This window comes from Eufriesea mexicana, unplaced genomic scaffold (assembly GCF_001483705.2).
Source record: "Eufriesea mexicana isolate 0111107269 unplaced genomic scaffold, ASM148370v2 scaffold474474812, whole genome shotgun sequence".
Taxonomy (NCBI): domain Eukaryota; kingdom Metazoa; phylum Arthropoda; class Insecta; order Hymenoptera; family Apidae; genus Eufriesea; species Eufriesea mexicana.
The window spans coordinates 889,990-909,971 of NW_016907966.1; the positions used below are offsets into that span (position 1 = coordinate 889,990).

The 19,982-nt window shown below is 30.4% G+C and overlaps 4 protein-coding genes across 4 annotated transcripts in view; 2 read left to right on the forward strand and 2 right to left on the reverse strand.

Moving 5' to 3' along the window:
• LOC108549578 (uncharacterized) overlaps positions 1-9,415 on the forward strand; it is a 153,255-nt gene extending 143,840 nt beyond the window's left edge. The window contains exon 8 of the mRNA XM_017903044.1: positions 8,531-9,415. Within this exon, the coding sequence (XP_017758533.1) occupies positions 8,531-8,766 (236 nt within the window). The 3' untranslated portion in view covers positions 8,767-9,415. The remainder of the gene's footprint in view (positions 1-8,530) is intronic.
• Positions 9,416-13,725: 4,310 nt separating this feature from the next.
• Positions 13,726-14,726, reverse strand: LOC108548865 (small proline-rich protein 2H). The gene is made up of 3 exons (XM_017901999.1): positions 14,641-14,726; positions 13,927-14,234; positions 13,726-13,739 (listed from the first exon to the last, which is right to left on the reverse strand). Exons 1-3 carry the CDS (start codon positions 14,724-14,726, stop codon positions 13,726-13,728), a joined length of 408 nt encoding a protein of 135 aa, XP_017757488.1.
• Positions 14,727-15,567: 841 nt separating this feature from the next.
• On the forward strand, positions 15,568-16,086 carry LOC108548876 (mitochondrial pyruvate carrier 2). The gene is made up of 3 exons (XM_017902010.1): positions 15,568-15,640; positions 15,737-15,878; positions 15,963-16,086. Exons 1-3 carry the CDS (start codon positions 15,580-15,582, stop codon positions 16,084-16,086), a joined length of 327 nt encoding a protein of 108 aa, XP_017757499.1. The 5' UTR covers positions 15,568-15,579.
• An 82-nt stretch (positions 16,087-16,168) lies between these two features.
• On the reverse strand, positions 16,169-18,884 carry LOC108549102 (peptidylprolyl isomerase domain and WD repeat-containing protein 1). The gene is made up of 8 exons (XM_017902348.1): positions 18,787-18,884; positions 18,318-18,420; positions 18,027-18,223; positions 17,729-17,922; positions 17,317-17,654; positions 17,069-17,258; positions 16,406-16,981; positions 16,169-16,312 (listed from the first exon to the last, which is right to left on the reverse strand). Exons 1-8 carry the CDS (start codon positions 18,881-18,883, stop codon positions 16,169-16,171), a joined length of 1,839 nt encoding a protein of 612 aa, XP_017757837.1. The 5' UTR covers position 18,884.
• Positions 18,885-19,982: the final 1,098 nt, after the last annotated feature.

Below are 19,982 nucleotides of genomic sequence, written 5' to 3' on the forward strand. Positions count from 1 at the left end.
AGGATAAATGAAAAAAACCGGAGTCAAAAGCCTAATTTTGAAGATAGAAACCAAAAAAGTCTATTGCGCAGCACGATCTGAGAGCCACTGACACTTTCGGCACTATTATTCGAAAACGCACGCACGAAACGCAGAAAAAATATCCAATCCCGTTAGGGAAGAATTCACTCTACAAGGATAAATGAAAAAAACCGGAGTCAAAAGCCTAATTTTGAAGATAGAAACCAAAAAAGTCTATTGCGCAGCACGATCTGAGAGCCACTGACACTTTCGGCACTATTATTCGAGAACGCACACACGAAACGCAGAAAAAATATCCAATCCCGTTAGGGAAGAATTCACTCTACGAGGATAAATGAAAAAAACCGGAGTCAAAAGCCTAATTTTGAAGATAGAAACCAAAATAGTCTATTGCGCAGCACGATCTGAGAGCCACTGACACTTTCGGCACTATTATTCGAAAACGCATGCTCGAAACGCAAAAAAAAATATCCAATCCCGTTAAGGGAGAATTCACTCTACGCTGTTATACAGAAAAAATCTAACCGAAAAGCCTAATTGCAGAAATATAGGCGAAAAAAGTATATTGTGCAGAACGATTTCATAGGCACTTGCTTTTCCGTTACTTTGTTTCGTACATGCACCTTCAATCGTAAAATAATCGCCCTACTGGTTGGAAAACAATCTATTCTATGCAGGAGTAATGAAATATCTTAATCCACAATCAAAATTTAGAATGTAATAGCGAGAATGTAATACATAACTATGTTGCAATTGAACGTCAAGATCGAAGAAAAATTGAAAAAGCTGTTAAAAAGCTGTCTATTCAGTAATGTTGATCAAATATTGCAATGGGCAGTCGAAATCTAGAATCTCCTACAGCAGATTGAAACGGACAATGCGGTAGTGTTATAGGATCCCGCACTCACACCACTTTATTTTCCACATGTATCATTCGATTTGCACTATACAACATCCCTTTTTTCACATATAGTATATTACCACCGAAGAAATGTTCACAGTTAGTAATCTTGAACTTCGTAAAATAATTATAACGTCAATCAGCAATATCACTACTTCACGAAACGTTTTGAGATTTAATGTTTCACTTTGACGCGTAAGAATATTCCACCATTTGTTACCGGTATGCTTGCTTGCCGCCAACTGGAAGTTGGCTGCAGCCGGATACGCTAAATATTTTTGTAGCGGGAAAATGTTGCATCTTTGAAATTGCTATGTAAGAAGGTATCGATGTAGAATATCATACGATGTCTCTTATATTTAATAGAATCAGTGAAGCAATTATAAATATATTTCTTTTGCGAAAAATTCCAAGTTTCTATAATTCATGAACTGGAATTATTAATTATTCTATTATACTAACGGAAAGACAAACTATTAGTATCTTCGGCAATGGTTCAAACACGCTATCCAATAATTACCAATAATGAATTAAATAACAAGGAATTCATATCCAGAATTATATTAGGAAGCTATCTAAGTCTGTGTCTTTACGATATTATTATAAAAGTTGATGAATTAATTGTAGATGTACACGAAGTCACAGGTGAAGTCGAGTGATTTTGTTCTTGATAAAAAATAAAACGAAACTACGATGGTTATATGCTTAGGTACTTTTTATTCACTTTGAAAGTTTCACATATACACGTTAATTATTAACGACATAATTCCTCTATTCTTCTTTTATATCGCTCAACTTATTTTTTATCTTTTCTTTCATTGTTCTGAAAATATAAATATGACAGTCAATAAAAAATCCTACTTTCTATAACATAGTTACAATTTAAACAATAAACTAACTCTTTTTCTTTCTTTATAATCTACTTCTTCTTCTGTTCTACTTCGTCATCATTTTCCCAATCGCTACTGTGGTCTTCCTTCCTTTTTTTATTTGCAAATCCAAGTGATTCAACAGCTGATTGTGAGCTTAATTTTGGATCAGTTAAATGATCATGAGCTGATATGCCTTTACCACTAAGTATCACAGATTCTTCTTCGTCTTTCTCTGCTTCTTCAGAAAATGATAAAAGATTGAAATCTCTGTAACAAAATTTTTCATTGTAAAGAATAATACTATCAGGACCAAATTCTGCAAACATATATGATTTTTATTTTACTGCTGCTGCTTTAATTTTTGAATTGTCCTTTACTTCTTCACTTTCCTGTACTATTATTCTTGGTATAATATTAGAAAATGAATTGTTCAATATTATAGTTCTTAGTAATTTTGGAGGATAAAGTGGTCTATCATTCTACAAAAAAAAGGAAATATTATATTTATATCAATTCTTGACATATTTTCTTGCATACATTAAATTTACCTCATCTACAAGTGCTTCTTCAAGTTTAAGCATGTTATATATAGTTTCTCCAGTAACTTTACCAAAAATTGTATGTTTATTCTGCAAATCTGGTGTAGAACTAAAAGTAAAGAAGAATTGGGAACCATTGTCATCTTTTCCAGCATTAGCCATAACAATTAAATCTCGTCGACTAAAACGTAATCTTGTATGAAATTTGTCCTAAAACACATATATTCAATAATTATTTTTGAATAAAAAAGGAATTCATGTTATTTGTAAATATAATCTCACTTTAAATGGTTCTACATGTATTTTACCACCTTCCCTGTATCTGTGGGATCACCACCTTGTGTTATGAATCCTTTGATAATTCTATGAAATACAGTGTCATCCTAATAACCTTCCATACATAATTGTATGAAATTTCTACATATCTTTGGAGTTTCTTTTGCCCATACTTCTAACTCAATATAACCAACAGTTGTTTTCATTATAACCTAGTTATAACAAATATATTAGCTTTATTAATGTAAAATACTTTTAAAATTAAATTTATTAGAATTTGTTATTTATTATTGTAATTCAAATTATAGATTATTGAATATATTAATATAGAAATTTAGAAAGTAAATATTGTATATCGGTTAAATTTTTAAAAACAGATATACAATCCATTGAAATATTATCAACTAATACTTATTACTTTACCCTTAGTGGCTGGCACTTGCATATAAATATTACTCATGTTTGTAAGTCTCCTGTAATAAAAAAAGTCCTTCGTCAATAATATTTTATATTAAATCTTTAGTCATTTACAAATCAGTCAACCAAATGGTTCTTTTCTCAAGTAATCATCAGCAGGTAAGACATACCTTTTACCTTCTTCTGACGTTAGCTTTATTGGCCAAATCACTTCCATGTGCCACAGCCCCATTATTCCTGTTGCTTTTATAGTTTCCGAGTTCCTATAGATATTTCTACACATTTGTGCATTAATTGCAACATTTACACTTTATATTCAATTTATCTTTAACTTTTATAACTATTACCTATTATCTTTCTTCCTTGATACATATGCTGCCTCTTTTATATTTCTTCATTCAACATAACATGCATTTGTTCTTCTCACTGCTTTCATTCAAACATCACTCTTTTTTTATATACCTCAGTTCCATTATTCTGAAACTTAACACATTGGCGATGATTATTGACTTTGAACACTGATGTTAATAATTATTTAGATCAAGAATACAACATGCCTTTCAATCTCACTATATTCTGTATATTTAATTGTCATAAGAGGCCATCATTTAAATTAATTTTATTCCTTTTTGTATGCCTGAGCCATCTTCATTTTCTGAATCTTTATTTCTATCTGGTATGTTATATGGTTAGCCATCCTAGAATCTAATAGACATATAACTTACATATTTGTATTGCTGCCTCAATTTTTTCTCGTTATAAAATATAATTCTTGACCTCTCCTGGCTCTACGCTGATGATATTCCATGAGTCCAATATTTTTCTAGTGTTGCTCGTGCATGTTTATTTATTATTATTTCTGTCCTCGTCTATCACGTGACTGGTCACTGACGACCTCCTTGCACATTCCGTGTTCATGCTATCTAACTCGTTCTTTGAGTCCAAAATCATAGATGACGCTGATGGTACCTAATGGTTGTATTAGGGGCATATTGAGCGCGTATCTTGAACAGAATGTCGTCACGATTCTCTTATTCTTTATGTAGCATTGTTTAATATGATAGAAAGTAAATTTTATATAAAAAGATTGATGGAAGATATGTAGTTTATGCAGGATTAACTCTAATTTTTAATAGGACGGAGAAAAAATTGAAGTTATTCTTTTTATATTTAAAATTTATTTTTCATACTTTGAAATATTTATGCTTGGGCATACAAACATTTTGAACATTACAGACAATTTCAATACAATTGGGTTGTTACAACATGGTGTATTTAGAAAATTCATATCATTTGCCAATAATTCTAGGAATACAAATTTCGTAGCAATTGACTCTGACATCTGACAACAAGTGACTCGCTGACATCCTAACGCACTTATTTTACCCTCGCATTTTAAGATATTCTTTATTGTCTTTCGATATTGCCATAAATTTTCCCTTCATACGATCTTTCACACGCACACCAGATATTAGCCTGAACGCACAAGCCAAACCCGAGGCTGCTGTTTATTGCTACTTACTCGTTTTCGAGGAACGAGCTAAGAGTTCCCATGCATTCTATATTAATACCCACACAAAGGATACTGTCAATCAGGCGATGACCTATACAATATATGGAAGATATTTTAAACTTATTACTAACTAACTGCTAATTTATAATTAATTAATGACTAATTTATAACCAACTAATAACTAACTTATAACTAGTTTATATCCAATATTTCAATTGGTGCGTAGCTCTTAGCTTGGTATCGTTTCCAAAGATTTTTCTTTTCAGAAAAATCTCATTCATGAAAAATAATACCAATTACCAGGTCTCACCACGTAGAGGTGGCTACGCATCGAGACCCGGACATGCGCTCTAGTGGCGCAACCTACTGGTACTATCCGTATCAAAGGTAGCCTAATCTAACTTGGAGCGAACTAAAGTAAAATTACTCTACTGACACTTTATTTTATTTCGTGTTTTACAAAAGGAGTTTCGAGTCGGTATACTACAACTTTACTGTCGCAACGCTAAGATATTTTATTTTGACAAAGGGAATGAACTATGAAAGTCGCGAGCAAGTGAAAAATCGCGACGCGCCCGAACGAGTACGCGATTATTCGAAAGACCGACTAGCTTACGCGACGCACTCCCGTGTACAAGACAACTCCAGCTACAGCACCCTGTCGATCGGGCCTTGTCCACCCTGCCACCGTCGACCTCGCTATGGCTTACTCGATGACCTAAGGCAGCCAACGAACCAGGGAATCACCCAGAGTCAATCCGAGGGTCCTATGCGAGGCCTAACAGTCGGAATCACGCGCATGCTCCATACCCAGGCTCTGTGCAAACATAACCACATAGCCGCCAAGTGCATCAGGGCAGGCAGGCACGCTCTTGCAATGATTCCGACTGCAGGGCCCATCCCCCGGTCGTGTGCACGAATTGGCACCCAGGACGACTAAGGTCGACGGACCCTCGTGTTGCACCAGGTGCCTCACTAGCCTGAGAGCCACCAAAGATCTCGATGCATGACGAGATTGACAGTGGCAGAAATGGGTGTCGGAGACGAGTCTTGAGAATGACTTACGAGGCATGGAGCTATCGATTACACGGGAAGTACGTGCGTAGGCTAGTCGGTACTTGAAAACAATCGCGATTATCACGAGAACAATTACGTTCTATTTGGTAAACGAGAGGGATAAGAGAAAGATAACGAATCTATATATTTCGCTCCAAGTTAGGTAGCTTACCTTTGTACAGATAGTGCGCACATGATACTTAGCCTAGGTATCTATCTTAATATCTATCTTATAACTACTTATGTGTAACCGCAGGCATGCTGCGTCGTCCAACGATGTCTTGAAAATCTTGAAAATCTTGAAAATCTGTAACAAAAAAATATATAAAGTTGATATGAAACGGATTAGTCAGAGGAAAGAAAAAATCGAAACGAATATGAACCACAGAGATAAACCAAATGAATAGAACTAATAATTATACATGAACTACCCAACGATGAGACATTCGAATATTATACGAAATATTCGAATTCTCAAGTAAAGATCAGTAGAAGGGAAAAAAATCTGAAAAAAGAAAAAATTAATTAACTCCCGAAAAGAAAAAAAATGTGAAAACCTGAAAAAGAAATAAATTAGACCTGTCAAAAAAATAATTATTAGAAACCCAACGATGAGACATAAATAACCGAACGATAAGATATAAACAACCCAACGATGAGAAATAAAAAACCTAACGACGAGACATTCGAATATTATACGAAATATTCGAATGACCAAATATGAATAAATATAAACGAAAAATAACATCTAAAATAAAAAAAAAAAATTAATACCTGAAAAAATAAAAAATAATTAAAATCTGAAAGAAAGAAATAATTAATAACTGAAAACAAAATAGAAATTATTAGTAAATTGTTTAAGGGAGTGGGATGTGGGTGGAATGGCTAGCCCCAACCTCTCTGCGGCCCCATTTCCATTCCCACACACGAAAAATTTAATGTTACACTCCCGATATCAAACCGGCAAATGACTCGTAGTGTCGCCCTTTATATAGCTCCCGATCGGCCGAAGATCGACGAAAACTTCCGAACTTTACCGATCCATTAATTATTACTTTTCCACTATAATAGCCAATAATTTATTAATTTTTTCATTTTTATTATAAATTTACGCTGTAAACAATTTATTATTAACAATAATAATTTGTTATTAACAATCAGTGTAATAATTTATAAACTTTTTTTAAGTTACAGGTATATTTTAACAAAAATTCGTTATTAGTTTAAATAATACTCAATAATTTGTTAATTTTTTTACATTTATTATAAATTTACGTTATGAACAACTTTTTATTAACTATATTAATTAGCTACTAACGAGAAATATAATAATTTATATACTTTATTTGCGTTTTTAGAATATAAATTTCCGTATGTATTTATATTAAGTATTTGTATGCTTTAATCAATTTGTTATTAACAATTTCAATTTGTTGTTAATAATAAATTGACAATTTATACATTTTTTATAAATTATAACTGTATTCGCATTTCCATAGGATAAATTTCCTGAATACATATATGTGTGTCAAAATATTTTCATTTCCTATGTATTTTTTTATTATTTTATATTAAAAAATCATTTGTATTTATGTATGGAATAACGAAATTGTTTCATATTACATAATACGGTACTGTGTACCAAATTCGTGTTAAATACAGAACTTTTCATGAAATTGCAAGAATGTGCATAGAAAATACGCTCAGAGGTTTATTTTTGAACTTCGATAACCAATTATAGGTATCCAGAAGCACGAATAATTATAATTATGGACATTTATAAACTCTGGATACTCACACCTAACTTTTACGACAATGATAAATTTCCCAACGTTCTTACTTCTTACGTGGTACTTCATTTTGGCCAAAAATCATGTCTTTTTAGGAAAACTCGCATTTTTTGGAAGCAAATTTTGAGGGCAAAGAAATTTGAGAAGAAAGAAAAAAAAATTTTGATGAAGCAATCTCGATTACGGATTCGTGTTCAGAAAAGTAAACTCTATCAAAATTATTTAATGAATATTATAGGTTAGAGAAGCAGTTCAAATTTGTTGGACAGTGTAATTGACATTTCTGACAGTTACTAAGCATCAAAAACCACATATTGGGGTGTGTCACTTCCCGAGTGACCCACCTTAGTGTGCTAACAAGGGAAGGACCTCAATTACTTGTCTTCAATTATAATGTATTTCTGAAGTATGGTATTGACATAAGTATTATGTAAATTATTAAATGTGAATAATCTCAATGATATTCTGCTATTACCTATTACGTCAGTGGTTCTCAACCTTTATTTAGATCACGCGTTAAAATCATTTCAGTGGTTCTCCCCATCTTTATTTAGATCACGCGTTAAAATCATTTCAGTGGTTCTCAACCTTTATTTAGACAACGCGTTACACACCTTGTCAGTGGTTCTCTATCTTTATTTAGATCACGTGTTAGACACCGTGTTAGTGGTTCGCAACAGTTTGTTTCGATCACATATTAAATACCGTGTCAGCGACCCTCAACCTTTATTTAGATCGCATATTAGACTCTATGTCAGTGATTCGCAACCTTAGTTTGGACCACGCACTGGACCCCATGTCAGTGGTTCTCAACCTTTATTTAGATTTCGTGATAGGTTCATGTCAGTGGTTCTCAACCTTTATTTAGATCGCGTGTTGGACTTCATATTAGTGATACTCGATCATCGTTTAAACCACCCTCCAGTAGTTCTTAACCTTGTATAAAAATTAAAGACCCGATGCGAACAAGGTTCACTCGTAAATGCCCTGTTTATTTACGAGAACTGCTGAAAAAAACATAATACCGGGTTATGATTAACTTCAAAGTTCAATACCAGACTAAAATACCAGACTAGAGAGATCCTGCTGTATGAAATACCCAAACGAAACATCTCATTCTACCCTTCCATCTTTTGTTCCAACAGTTGGCCGACGTTTGGCGAATAACTGCGGCTGCAAGTTCATCGAAACTTCATCAGGCCTTGCCCATCACGTGGATGAGCTACTGGTCGGCATTCTGGCGCAGATTAAGCTGAATCCTCAACGGGACCGGGACCAAGCTACCAGACGAAGGAGAAGCAAGCACCGTAGGAGGATCCTGAAACATCTGTTGGGCTTTAAGAGGAAAACGAAGAGCTGCGAGGACCTCTTCGTTCTCTAACGTTTCCCTTGCTCGAGTAACGACCTGAGCATTCGGTTTGTCGATCGTTTAGTTTTCCTTCATTTTGTTTTTTTTTTTTTTCACGTACCTAAGAATCGATATCTAGTAGAGAAACAGAACATGGAAGAAGCTGGATAAATTAGCCTAAAATGTGTAAGAGTCTGAAGAGCTACGAAGCGTCTGAAGATTATCGTTTACGAGGAACAGAAAGCTGTTCGAGGGAAGTAACTTCGTGGTGGCGCTAGTGTGTGGACCTCTGCAATCGGTAAACTGGTACACTATGTTATCGACGCCGATTTGAATAAATTGTATGGGAAACTTCCTCGAGCAGGTGAATCTGGAAATGAAATCGAAGAAGGAATGTGATATCTTCAATCTTGAATATGTCCGACTTCGAAGAGAAGATTCAGGTTGAAGTCGAGGGAGTATGAGTTTGTAGAAATAACATGGAAGATATTTTCTGTCACGGTTCATGTGAATGAACTGTGGACTTTGCTTTCAGATGCCTCGTGTGAAGAACAGTATTGTAAAACTGCAATGAAGATTTTAAAGATACGATTAAGAATTACTTCATCCTTGATGCTAAGTTAGTTTGTCTTAGAATTTATTATGGAGTTTTTCGCACGCAGTTCCCTATATTTTCGTGTGATGTTTGTTATGTATACTTTATGAAAAGGAACTTCGGTGTCCTAGTTAAAAACATTTTAAATAAAAAAAAAAATATATGAAAAAGGAAAGTCACAGAAAAAAATCAACATTGTTTGAAACTTACTTACAGTTGTAAGAAATGAGATTTTAATGAGTGCATAAATGAATAAAAGAGATGATGACATGTCTGTAAGGAACAAGTTTCATAAAATATTCCATTATTTAGCAATGTTTTTTGGAGTATTCTGATTTTTGAAGTTAAAAAATTTGATAATTTTATTCTATTTTTATGTCTTAAGTTACAGTATTTTTGTTTAAAAATTAATTTATATTCATTAGGTTGGGAGCAATCCAAATATTAGAAATTGTAATATAGAAAACTAAGATCTAGGAAGATCATAAATATTTAATTTGCGAAACATAGTATTGGATCAGAAAATTTGAATGGAATATGTAGAAGCGAAGAGACGTCTTTCGAAATTGAGATTGTATATTCTCAGGAATATACCTGGGATTTATATCATCCGAGATTTGAATCCTTAAGAGATTTCCATAAAAAGATGTACTGGAGAACCGAAATAGTTGATATAATAAGTATACAACCTTGCTTTTTAGAATAATAATTCTGTACATACAATAATTTCAATTTTACAAATTTAATTATTTGTTTAGATCTCTTTAAGAATAGTTACTTAAAATATCAATTAGTTTAGATTATTTCATAAAGTGGTAATTTTTATTTTTATTTATTAATCAACTTCTAATGTGAGTAAGTTAATTTATTATATAATTTATTAACAAATAAGTTAATTTATGTAAATCAATTTACATGTTTAACAAAGTTGCTTGATATACACACATAGTTTTCTAAAAACATGGATTTTTGGCAATGTAAATATATTTACTTTGCAGAGACCAGAACATAAATATCATCTCTTTAAAAATAAAATTAGAAAGAAAACAACAATCTACCATTAAATTTGATTCATTTAATTAACCCTAATTATAAAGATTTTTATTTTGAATTTGGAGTTAGTGAAGACCTTCATTCTAATTTACCAGTTACTGCAAATGAAGATGATGATGATTAAAAATAAAGTAATTATTCTAATATAGTTAATCTATTAATTTATTCATATTGTAAAAAATTGTAAGTAAAATTTTTTCAGAAAACAATTCCACCAAAAATATAATATGATCAGCTCTTCCAAATTTCTTGCTCAAAGATGTAGTTAACTTTGCTGTATTTTATTGTGACACTGTGTATTAGTAAAAAGTAGTTACCTAATTGTAACCTTTTATGTGTGCAAGAAGATCAAATTACAAAGGAAAAACGAATTAGGTCAAGAAAAAAATTATTTATCAAAATTATTAAAAGTGTTAATCACTTGTCTCTGTAATTGAATATGCTTACTTTTTGCCTAACCTATTTTACGACCTCGTCATATCGTGGTTCCTACCATAAAATATTTTGTATACCTTCTAGAAAATTACTTCTGACTTCATCTGCTTTTCCATTTTACCATAGAATTCTGCTCATAAACTAGGCAAATTTTTTTTGTCATCTTAACCTACATAAATGGTTAACAATGCGTTGATAAATGTCTGCAAAAGACCAAAAATTCATCGAATTATTTACAATTCATATTGCTTTAATATTAATCCTAACCTAATATTATTAGGTCATAGATGGTTACAATTTAAATTAGGCTCCTCATGTTTATAGTGTAGGCATCTTTATTGCACTCTCTTCAGATGTATAAAAAGGTAGAGTTGCAAATAGTTCAAAGCAAATAAAAATTTTTAATTGTATAATTCAATAAACACAACACAATAAAAACTCTAACTCTCCTGTTTAGTCAATAGCAACTTAAAAACTACCTCGTGCACGTATCTTCTATATAATATATGTTATGTTACTCACAATTACCTCTGTCTCTATTGTATATTCTCTTTCACTTAGTTTAAACAAAGTACCCAATTTTCCTAGAACACACTCGAGCATATTGTCCTAAAATCTAATACATATCTAGTGTATATAGTTTTCTTTCGTACACTAATCCAAAACACTTGCCTATTCTACACATTTCTAACCTCAATAAAAATTCCCGTTCCCAGAGTAGTATTTACTTTCATTTTATATATTTTGTCTTGTATAATAAATGCTATTAATAATATTCGTCATGTAAAATATGGAATACAAAATAAAATTATATAATGTAATCGAAACTCTTGTGATCATCTGGTATTATTATTTTTATTTTACGACCAGGAGATTCGAATTCTTCTGTTCCTTTTTTAAACCAAATTGTGTGTTAGAGACATATCTCTGACGCAGAACTTGTTCATGTCAATCATATTGACAATACATGATAAATTTATGCCCAGATGATCACTGAGAATTTCAATTTAGAAAATTCACCCTATGTCTTAGCTCGAAGTTACGTCATTTTATGTATATACGTTTAAGAAGGAATATAAATCACCAGTAAGGTAAGCTAATTATAACGCTGGCGCCATCTAGTAGATTATATAAAGATTACTACTTACGTAGTAATTGCGCACCAAATATTTTTCTCCCTCCAAAAACGTTCTAGATTTTCATGAAGATTTTTCCCAGATTTTTATCCCCTGACTGCTTTGCTAACTCTACGGTAGTAAGCTAATTCCATTTCAACCTTCTTTTTCCCTCGCGAAAGGTGGCTTTTAGACACAGAATTCTCTCCATCCATTAAACAGAAAAGAAAAAAGGAAACGTGAAACAGTTATTTTCTGAGTCTCTTACAATTTTTCCTAGCTAACATCTACGCAACTTGTATCCCAGCGTTTCAGTGATTATTTAAACAGTGATTAACTCTACCGTTAATAACTCGACGTTGAAAATATAGGTAGTATAAACTATACTGTATTATATATATACTTGCTACACGCATACGTAAATCCAACTTCTCGTGCGTCAAAACAATGGATGTTCTCTTACAAACGAAAGTTAAACGAACTGGTTACTCGGCTCAATACGTGTACATTTTGAAATTAAAACGAGTAATATTTACGAGACAAAAGCAACGACTAATGAGTATTTCATCTTTCTGAAGAGTCTATATTAATAATGTCCTTTCAATATTTTTAAGTAAAGAAGGGAAAAAGAAAACAGGAGTGAGAATAAAATATCTATTTTAGATGAAGCGAAAGAATAGAGCGTGTATTCATAAATATATCGATAATCGATCGATAATTATCCGTGACTAACGTTACATCGGCCTTCTTATCAGTCTCAAAGGTGGTACGTGCGTTTTTTTCATTAACTTTTAAGCTTTTGCTGTAAGATAGAAAATATTCAACTGCTGTTCTATACTGTTGTGCTATTGATATTTTAAGATTCGTTGTAAACCAGGCTTGAATTTAAGCGATTAGAAAATTCATTATCCTGTAAATTGAAATAAGTGTGGTTATTTTAAGCTTTTACTCATGGGACCGTATGAATATGCAAATAAAGTTCTTGTGTACAATACCTTTATTCTTTATTTGAGGTTACCTCATCCAGTGTATAAATATTTCCTATTTTTCCATATTTTTTTTTCTTTTCTTTATACTTTGGAAATCATTTAAAAATCCATTCGATATTTTATTATCAAAGAAATGAAAGTAATAATATTAAAGTATTTTGTTATTGAAGAAGTAGTTATTAGACATGTTTTAAATTATTATGCAAAGTTTAAGTAAAAGTCTATACCTCACTTATGATCTTACGAATTATTAAAAAATTGAATTTAACTTTTAATTTAGATTTAAAATTTCAATTTCCCTTTTTTATTTTTTTAAATTGTCTATAAGAACATAATTATTGCACACAAATGTACGTGATATTACCTTATTTATTGCGTTCATATACATCGCGTTAAAATTCTCACACATTAAGAATATGTAAATGTTATAAAAACCAAAAGCAATTGTTTAACCATTTTGTTTTAATTTTTAAATTTGATTAGTCGAAATTCGTAACACAAGATTCCCAGAATACTACAAAGAGGTTACACGAAATTCTTCCATCAACACCTAATAAATTAAAATTACAATTATTACACGTTAAATTACAGAAGGCTGGTATTCGTTAAATTTTATGTAGAATGAGTAGAAAGGTATCGATTTTTTTTTAATTGACACGTTATTCGCTGTATAAGAATTATTTTAATTTTATCGAAGCAATCTTACGATGCAAATTACATTACCTTTATATACATTCCACCACTCACGTGATAAATATTGCTTTATTAGAAATCGTTAGTCTAGCATTACATAACTTCGTCCTCATCAACCATATGTAACTACAAAAATAGAAAACAATATAAAATATGTGAATAGGAATTGAACTTACCGACAACAAACCGATAAAAACGCCATCTGTTAGCAACGTTTTAAACTCGGATACGCTTATCCTTATGCTTCTTACACGCGATATAAACAATTACTGCAGTTTGTTATTGGAACAGTAAATACACTGTAACAGCTCACTTGGATAACATGGCAATGGAGAAGGTGGACAACAGGGCCTTGTCGAGACTTCGGGTGGAATTGGATATCTCGGTGGCGGAGAAATGCAACAGGGATTAGGTACTATAGGTATCTGACAACAAGGAGGCGCTGGTGAACGACAAGGTGGTGACAATGGACAAGGAGGCAGTTGTGGACAACGGGGAGTTGGTGGACAGCGAGGAGGCGGACAGCAAGACCTTTGAGGAGGCAGGACAGATGGTAATTCCTCGATTCTCGGTGGTAATATAATGGAACACGTGGGTAGCGGTGGTATCTTGGGACACTGGCTGGTAATGACATTCAAGTATGGAATGTTTGAAAACGACATAATCTATATTTTATTATTTCTGTTCTCTATTTAAATTAATATAGTCTAAATATCATATTACTTATGTTATGCTATTAGTTTATTTGTTATTTAATTTATTCCCATATCACATTTTAGAAACTTATTCATATAAAAAGAACAAGTTGAATTCTACAACGTAGAATATAACGTTAAAGACGCTATTTGTACTAAAAAATTGATAAACTTATCAAAAAGATTTATGCAATTTGATTTTTAATTTTTAATTTCTTATTTTTAATTTGAAATTTGTATTTCTAATATCGAAACGTAAAAAAGAGAAGTTTTCTTATTACTTTAAAAAATATTATCATTGTATCTAAAAGATAATATATAAATAAACATACCAACACTCCATAGCGCAAATCAAGTATTTTACTTCCTCCATGTCGTTCCATGTTCCCTGTACTTTACAGCGACTGCTACAATTCATTTTAAATTCGGTATAAAGAAAAGTTTTGTTTTATCTTAATATTTACAGCACTCGTTCAAATTTTCTTAATGTCTAATCAATTACATATTTATGCCATAATGTAAAATACAATTTTTAATTTTTTGTTAAACCAAAATGGGTTATATGTAAAATACAAAATCACTAACAATTTTCAAACTATAGTCAAAAAATTACTAAAACGAATTACGATCGTTTGTTTTAATACGCAAAATTACAATGAGTATTCTTTTTTCTTCTTTTTAATTTAAAAAAAATAGCTTTTTTTATAATATTTATAATTCCCAAAAAATATTTTAATACCTGATAAAATTAAATAGTATAATTAGAAAATAATTTTCATTCAACGAAACATTTATATTGTTATTGCAATAATTTGTAATAAATTTATCACCAATATTCTAGTGTAATTGTGTTCTAGAAATAAAATGTTTACCTATTCGTATATATTTTAATAAACTTTAAATCAAAAAGTGAGGGAACAAATTAGTTAAAAATTATTTAAGATTTGATAATAATATTACAGTAGCAATCACAAAGATATCTATAAAATAATTTATTACCTTAATAAATAAAACACTGCAATTTTAAATATTTACATTACTATTTTAAATATTACTGAATATGTTTATCTTTTTAAATACATGTTGTTTATTAACATTACTAAATATAATAAAATTTTGATGTAAATATAGCTAAATTTTGTATTATTTCACATATCATTTTTTTCTGTCAAACTTAGTGACAAAAAACAATTTTACAATCTGGGTATGTAGAAATTAATTACTGTCACACAATGTCTCCATCATTAAAGAAAAGTGCTTATCAGCGATTAATGTTACGAATATCCTGCCTTCTTCCATGTAGACTTCGTCCTATTTTCTTACATCCCGCAGGTTGGGAAAGATATTAACCAACAAAACACGTAGATTTTAAAATTTTAAATATCTTTTGTATGTTTTTAAATATTTTAAATATCTTCATTAATACAGGGCCAACTACAATATTCTTTTGGGCACCTACGATTAAATGGGGTTTGGTGTTAGCAGGACTAGGAGATACTAATCGATCACCAGATACAATTTCTTTGTACCAAGCTGCAAGTCTCATGATTACTGGTGCAATATGGTCTAGGTATTTCTATTTGCCCCGCAAATATGCATATAATATATTGTTTTAATACTAGAAAGAAATTTTTACAATTTATTTATCTATCAGATATTCGCTGGTCGTCACACCAAAAAACTACAATCTATTTAGCGTGAATGCGTTTATGAGCCTTACGGAAGCATATAATTTTATACGAGGACTACTTTACCAAATGGATAAGGATTTAAAATAATGTTTCAACAAGGATATGTAAAGTATATCATAAAAACAGAGATTTATAAAAATATCTTGTTTCATATATTTATTTCTAGACGTTATTTCACAGTGACACTAACTATTCGAATATCATCATAAGGTTTATCGGTTTTCGGATTCGTTTTTACTTGACTAATATTTTGTATAACTTCCATCCCTTTTACCACTCTACCAAACACAGTGTGCTTATTGTCTAACCAAGGCTGAAATATGAAATTAATATTAATTTAATATATAAAATTAATTGTTACTAATGTTTAATAAAAAGAAAAATATATAAAATTATTTCAATTTACAGTTGGTGTCAAAGTAATAAAAAATTGGCTGCCATTTGTATTCGATCCAGCATTTGCCATACTTAAAGTATATGGTCTATCATGTTTTAAATGTGGCCTAAATTCATCTTCGAATTCTCCTCCCCATATACTTTCCCCACCGGTACCAGTTCCAGTAGGATCACCGGTTTGAATCATAAACCCTTTAATTACTCTATGAAATATATGTCCATTGTAATAACCATTTTTTGAATGAACACAGAAATTTTCTACTGTTTTTGGAACGTCTTTTCCAAAGAGATTTAAATGAATATCTCCGAGAGCCGTATGAATAATTGCCGTATCGTAAATCTTTTGTACATTAGTAGCTTCTGTAGAAGAAATAATATCTTCCTTCGATGGTCTTTCATTAAAAACATCTCTATCACATTCCTGGCTTTTAGTATCTTCTGGTTCTCGCCTTGTAAACATATAAAATCTATTTTTTTTATAAGCTGTGCAAAAAAGTGTTGGATCAGGACGGTTCATTTCTAATGTCGGATTTTCTGAAGCCTCCATTTCTACAGTTACAGCAGCTGTAGTTTTCCTAGCTTTTCCCTACTCATTTTCAAAATATGGATTATTTTCATTAAAAGTTTGTCAAAAATACATATATGATTCGAAATTTGTCAACTCTATACATACCTGAAATAAAGCTAATTGCATGGGTCGAATATTTTCAGGTTTTCCCATAATTCTAATACACCGATTTGTATACAGGTTTACAACCTTTACACCTAACATTGTGCTATATAAAATTATATAACCTGATTCGTCAAAAACTATATTACCCAAATTTGTTTCTGTTTTATCCAGTTCTCTTTCTACCGCCATTCTAAACATTTAATTAAGAATTAATTTAGTTCATTATATAAGGTTATAATAATAACTACCTTCGTCCAAATTCCATATTTGGCAACTGCTGTGTCATTTGTTGCAATTCGGAAAATCTTTGTAATGTTTCATCAAATATTCTATATAATTTTCCAGTACGAAAATTGAAAACTCTAACTTTTCTATCTCCACTGAGAGAAGTAAATCTTTTACCATCTGGTGATACTGCTAATCCACATGGATAAGTTTTATTTTTTGCAAACTCAAACAAATCTGTATCTAACTTTGAATCAAATGTAACACATTTAGGAAATTTATATTCCATTTTAGGTCCAGTCCAATATTCTAATATGCCAGCTTTATCTACAGAGATACATGTTTCATATACAGGATTGTACTGCAAATGATAAAAGCTTATATACAAATTGCTTAAATAGACTCAGAATACAATATTTATGTTCAGTTCTTTACTTTCATAGCAATCACAGGTTTAGTGTGTAATTTTTCAAAAACATGTAATGGTGTATTAGTCCCTTGTCCATCATAAACAAAAATTTTATTTGATTCTTGAGCAGAGACTGCTATTGCAGATATTGCATCACCAGGGGAATATATCCATTCACAGCAAAGTGGTACAAATTCTAATTTTATCATATTAATCATGTCTGAAATCAAATTTTAATAAGTTTAGTCAATTAAACCACTGGTTTAATACATGACAAATTATTGAATACATATACTTCATACATGTACTTAATATAAAACTTACCAAAATTGATAACATCAAAAATTTTGATTGTTTTATCTAAACTTACAGTACTTGCATGAACACCATTACAACTAGCAGCCATAGATTGTATAGCCATCATATGTGCTCGAAAATGTTTTACAAATTCTATCAGTTCTTCTTGCTTTTTCCAAAATTTAACATGACCGTCACAACTACCTGTTATTACAAAATTTGATCTGTACAAATACAAAATATAAAATTGTATTATAGCCATTATTAATATTATTATTTCGAAGTACAAAATTATTATATATAATACTAAATGCTAACTTTGTTACCACAATGTGAGTGATTACATCTCTGTGCATATAGGATTTTTCATAACATTCGCAGCATGGTAAATTCTCTATATACACCTGTTCGTATTCCAAAACTGTAAAATTTAAATTGAATTTAACTAAATGAAAAATATTAAAAATTATTGGTTTTAATGGTGTATGAAATTTTATAAATTATTTTGAAAAATTTCGAATAAATTAAATTTAATAGTTCTGAAGAATATTTTCTTAAAATTACAATTTCAATAAAAATGTATATAGCAATATAAGAAATTAAGGTTATTTCATATTTCTTACGTATAAATAAATTTCAATATTTCTCAATTTTAATTTAAAATTATATCAAAATTTTATATAATATAAACAAGTGAATGTAAAATTAGGTAAACCAGAATTTTTCTACCCAATTCTTATAAAATACTAAAAGTAGTAAACAAAAGATATAGGTTATACAGATAAACCTTTCTGTTTCTTTTGAGGTACAGCTTCTGAAGGTAATGGTCCAACCCAATCTTCCTCATTATCACTTTCACCATGTTCTCTTTTACTATTTGACATTGTTATAAAAATATAAACAGAGGAGTTTTATATAAACAACGCTCTACGTTTCAAAGTGACATTTAATACAACACTACCAACGCTACGTATCTTAAATGCAATTAAACAAATCTTAATGTGATTCGATCTATGTAATTTCAATTAAAATAGAATTAATATAATATTTCTTTTCTTATAACAAAAATTTTCTTTGCATTAATATTAAGAAATATGAAACGTATGTATAACTTAATATATCTAAATTTAATAATATTTTTATGTATTTTAAAAATTATTAATTATGATTTAAAATTAATCTGCAAATTATAGTAAAACTTTATTAAGATTACTATTTTTTAGTATTTCTATTTTAATTTTTAATACTATTTTTCAATTACGATGTAAATTAAAACTACGGAATTATAGAAAATTATAAATTTAACTAAAATATTAATAATTGTATATAATTAAATTATTTTCATAAAAATATTATGCATACATTTATATAAAATTAATGAAAGGAAAGTAGTAAATATATATTATAAAATTTAAGCTTTGTAAGTATTAATAAACTAATTACTGAACTAATAACCAATTATTTTACTGCATATATTTATATTATCCCCTCTCTCTATATTTTATAACTAAATACATCATAAACTTTAACATTATCATAATATATATAATAGTACAGGCTATACATATATTATTTAGAATAGAATAAAATTACGTTAATACATTATAGAAAAGAATTTATTTTAATTGAAATTTTTCATTGAATGTTTTCTTTTATGATTTAATTAATTAAAAAATTTTCATGTATTCTAAAACCTATCAAAATTTGGAAAAGAAGCAAGATTGCCATGTTTAATATCACGCTCTGATTCAGTTTTTATACCATTGGTTGGAGTAGGAGTTGTAGAGGGAAAACTATTTGATTTGGTAGGGATCGCGTTGCTTAGAAACAGGATACGAGGCCACGAGGTTAATACCGTTGACACGCAGTTTCTCTATGATACGTAACATGGCATGTGTAAGGTCAAGGTTTATATCAGTTCTTTAATGTTTGATACAAATGTCAGTAGGTTTTGATTATGGTTACGTTATAATACAGAGGTTA